The sequence below is a fragment of the Kryptolebias marmoratus genome, unplaced genomic scaffold (assembly GCF_001649575.2).
Source record: "Kryptolebias marmoratus isolate JLee-2015 unplaced genomic scaffold, ASM164957v2 Scaffold51, whole genome shotgun sequence".
Lineage (NCBI taxonomy): Eukaryota > Metazoa > Chordata > Actinopteri > Cyprinodontiformes > Rivulidae > Kryptolebias > Kryptolebias marmoratus.
In genome coordinates this window covers 34,141-38,108 of record NW_023665785.1, presented here as the reverse complement: position 1 = coordinate 38,108, position 3,968 = coordinate 34,141, and the positions used below count along the sequence as shown (strand labels likewise).

The 3,968-nt window shown below is 50.5% G+C and overlaps 1 protein-coding gene across 1 annotated transcript in view; it reads right to left on the bottom strand.

The window, feature by feature from the left end:
- Positions 1 to 3,912, bottom strand: part of si:ch211-132f19.7 (adenylate cyclase type 8) — a gene marked incomplete at its 5' end in the record, with an annotated part of 6,175 nt that extends 2,263 nt beyond the window's left edge. Inside the window, 11 exon segments of the mRNA XM_017404750.3 lie at positions 228 to 355; positions 437 to 532; positions 847 to 1,048; positions 1,401 to 1,501; positions 1,574 to 1,762; positions 1,843 to 2,077; positions 2,900 to 3,058; positions 3,126 to 3,253; positions 3,338 to 3,449; positions 3,542 to 3,672; positions 3,763 to 3,912. Coding sequence (XP_017260239.2) covers positions 228 to 355; positions 437 to 532; positions 847 to 1,048; positions 1,401 to 1,501; positions 1,574 to 1,762; positions 1,843 to 2,077; positions 2,900 to 3,058; positions 3,126 to 3,253; positions 3,338 to 3,449; positions 3,542 to 3,672; positions 3,763 to 3,912 — 1,631 coding nt within the window.
- Between the last annotated feature and the right edge of the window lie 56 nt (positions 3,913 to 3,968).

The following is a 3,968-nucleotide window of genomic DNA, read 5'->3' as shown; positions in this document are numbered from 1 at the left end:
CAGCGCCTGAACGCAGCGCTCAGGTCCCACAGCGCCTGAACGCAGCGCTCAGGTCCTGTGGCGCCTGAACAGCGATTGGGTCCCACAGATCCTGAATGCAGCACTCAGTTCCCGCTGCACCTGAACACAATGCTCATGTCCCACAGCTCTTGAACGCAGCACTCAGGTCCCACAGCGCCTGAATGCAGCACTCTGGTCCCACGGCCCCTGAACGCAGCGCTCCGTACCTGTGAGTCTCGATGACGTAGGTGTAGGAGACGGCGGCCAGCAGCAGGAACACCAGCTGCAGCACGCAGCTCAGCCTGAGGAACACGGCGCAGGTAACCATGGCAACCACGCAGCTCAGCACCATGTACTGTGAATGAAGAGGTCAAAGGTTACCGTCCCACAGGTGGACACAAGGAAACATTGAGGTTTGTGCAGAATGAGCGAGCACCTCGGGGTGGGTGCAGATGTTGATGTTAGGCCAGGTGGAGGTGGGCGGAGCCAGCATGGCCTCACCGCCGCTGGAGTCTGAGAAATCACACCACAGCTGGAGGAAGAGACGATGGAAGATGGGAGGAAGGAAGGAAGGAGGCAAAGAAGGGAACATCAAAGTGTTTCTCAGGAGAATCTCAGGTGTTCTTGTCTTAAACATTTTTTGTCTTCAAATCATGAAAAGAGAGCAGCTCAAACTTTGAGTCTTGATTTTGACGAGATCATCTCTGAATTTCCTTACTATTCAAGGACTAATCATTAGGACTTTCTCTCAGATGCTGCCTCATCAATTGGACCTCCATATTCACAGCTAAAGTTTCCCAGCAGCAGTGAAGGCAACATGGATAACTCTGAACATGTCTGACTCACGATGTCCGCAGTGGCGATCACAGAGTTCACTGCAATGGCGGCGAGTGTGAGCAACGTTCTGGCGTCCTTGGTTTCATGAACCCAGCAGCAGAGCGACTGCAGGGGGGCGGGGCAGTGTTTAAACTCCTCCCCCAGAGTCAGCAGCAGGAGCAGGAAGTAAACGCAGCCACTGAAGCTGAACTGCGCCACCATTGGACACAACCTGTACAGAAAAACAGATAAACTGTAGTAAAATAGGAGGCGGAGCAGTTTGAATGTTTGATTTTACGCAGATGATATTGTCTTGTATGTGTAAGAGGCATGACAGGGGACAGGTTACAGGTTATCTTTAATGTTAGTAAATCTGAAAAAGAACATTTAAGAAACTTGTTTATATTATAAAAGAATGTTTTTAAACATGTATAATTTTAAACTGAAATAATCCCATGACTTTGATGCTTGGGAGCAGACAGTTTTAAGGTTGGTGCATTTCTGGTTCTACATCCATAACAATATGACTAAAGATGATTTTACAGAACATGGCTGAAGAAGCTGTTGCTGATGGACAGGTGTACCTGGGGGCGGGGATCAGCACCTGGACAGCCATCAGCAGGATGAGCAGGACGAAGGAACAAACCATGTTGGACTTGAAGAGTTCATCTCTGATCTGAGAGTACTAAAAACACAGACTGATGACCCACCCGTCGGCTGCACCTGAGAACTAGCTCCGCCCTCAACTGTCAGGTACCTTTCCTTCCATTTGGGCGTCCTTGAACACCTGAGTGAAGGTGGTGATGTGCTCCTTCCTCATTCGCTCGCTGCTTCGAACTTCCATTGCCTGACGGATTCTCTTGTTGACTTCCCGCGAGCCCGAACGCTGAGCTGCGATGTGATTGGGCAGCTGAGTCAGAGAGCCGTTGGTGAAAGTGGCCAGGATCTACGGAGAGACGAAGGGGAAAGAAAAGGTCACAGAATCATGAGATACCCAGATATTTCAGTCATATCTGTTGCACTTACAAAGTTCATGCCCAGGATGTCTCCAAACGGCAGCTCAGCGCTCCACGTGGTCATTTCATCGTAGCTTGGACGCCTGGCCTTCGGGGCCTGGTCCTCCTCCTGTGACGCTGGCCGGATCAGATACGTGTCTATGTTGTGTTTCCGTAGGAACTCGCTTCGGTCCTGGCCATGCCCCTGCTCTGTCTCATAGATCCCATCCAGACAGTCCAGAGTGGCCTGCGAGATATGAACCTGCCTGAGAGGAAAATATCGTTGTTTTTTTAACCACGCGCTGAAAAGCCAAACTAATCTGGGTCAATCAAACTGAACCGAACTCTCAGAAGTGTTCTGATATTGGTCCTCATCCATCAGAGTTAAACTGTGGCTGCTGAAATCCTTTCATGTTTTGGCTGATCTGAGCTCAGCTTGTTTAAAGGAGTTTCCTCTGCTCTGCTCATTAATGTAGACCTTTATTTTCTGTTAGATTAAAACATGGAGTCCAGAAGGAACTGGAGCATTTATCAGTGTTGTCAGAAGTCCCAGGAGTGGACAGCTTAGCAGATTCACCCCGAAGGTCAGACCGTGCAGTGCTCAGAGAAATGAGCTCCATCTCAGCCTCTACAGGCCTCAGTTAGCAGGTCAAAGGTTAAAGCCTCTTCTCTCTAAAAACAACATGGCAGCTCTGAAGGAACCACAAGACTTCTGGGACAATGTCCTTTAGACACATGTGACCAAAAGACGTTTACCCAGACTGACACCAGCTGTCAGCACAGCGGTGGAGGTCTGATGGTGTGGGCTGATTCTGGAGTCAGATGTGAGGCCATCTGTCCAACAAACAGGACAATGATCCCAAACACAGCAGCTAATCTACAACAGAACGGTCCAGTCAGAGTCTGAGGAGGTTAAGGAGCCGATGTGATGGAATAATTTCGGTTTGACTCGTCTACCAGCCGCCGGCAGGACGTTGATCCTTAGTGTTACCGACCTGGACCAGGATTGAGCCTTAAAAATGGATCAGAACCAGCTGACTGTGAACTGCCAGTCAAGTATTTTTGATCAGTGTGTTAGTGTTTCTGACCCTGGCACTCCCGCAGCCTCGAGACTGTTGGCGATGTCGACGTCCCAGCTCCAGATGTCAAACTGCCACTTCTGAAGACCCAACACGCCACAGAGGACAGAACCGGAGTGGACTCCGATCCTCATGTCCACCTCCTGCTGCAGCTCCCGGCGAACATATCTGCAACACAACACGTGACTGCAAGGCTCCGTGGAAGCGAGGGTTGGGATGTTGGCGTTTCTCTTACCGAATGGTGCTGATCATGCTGAGGCCCATCTCCACGCAGCAGCGGGCGTGTCCCCTCTGAGGCTCCGGGACGCCGGACACGCAGTAATAACAGTCCCCCAGGATCTTAATCCGCAAGCACTGGTGCTTCTACACAGATCAGACGCACAGCCTCATTCTCAGACAGGAACGTTAAACATGCTGAACATGATGTGTTTCTCAGCTCGGTCTGACCTCAGCCAGCTTGTCGAAGCGCCCAAAAAGCTCGTTTAGAGTTCTAACGAGTTCCTGCGCTGAGAGGATCAAAGACAGAGACGTGAAGCCGATGATGTCAGCAAACAGGATGCTACAGAGATGAACAACACCCAAATCATTGCTCTGACATTTACCAGCTGGTCCGACTGCAGATTAAACGGTGGAAGAACCAACCGTCAGTACCTGACGTTCTTGTAGTGGTGGATGTAGATCTTATGGAACTGATGAGGCAGCAGATAATCATCTGCAGCCGTCATGTCAGCGATCATCTCCAGAACCAGGAAACGGGGCAGGATGGACATCACCAGACGCTCCTGGAATCACCAAGAGGAGGAGTAAACAAAGAGGTCTGCAGGTGTTTTAACGAACATACAGACCGAGGCCTCTGATTGGTCTGGACTCACCTGTCTGTGGTTTTCCCTCTCTAGTCGGACCCGTCCTTCGATGCAGCGCCGGGTCTCCAGGAAGCTCTGCCGCTGAGTTCGGTCAGACAGGTAGTTAATGAACACACCTGCTATGTTCACAGCCAGGTACAGCAAGGCCTTGACCATCACCTGCACAGGTAAGAGTTAAACTGATCATCACCATCACCTGCACAGGTAAGAGTTAA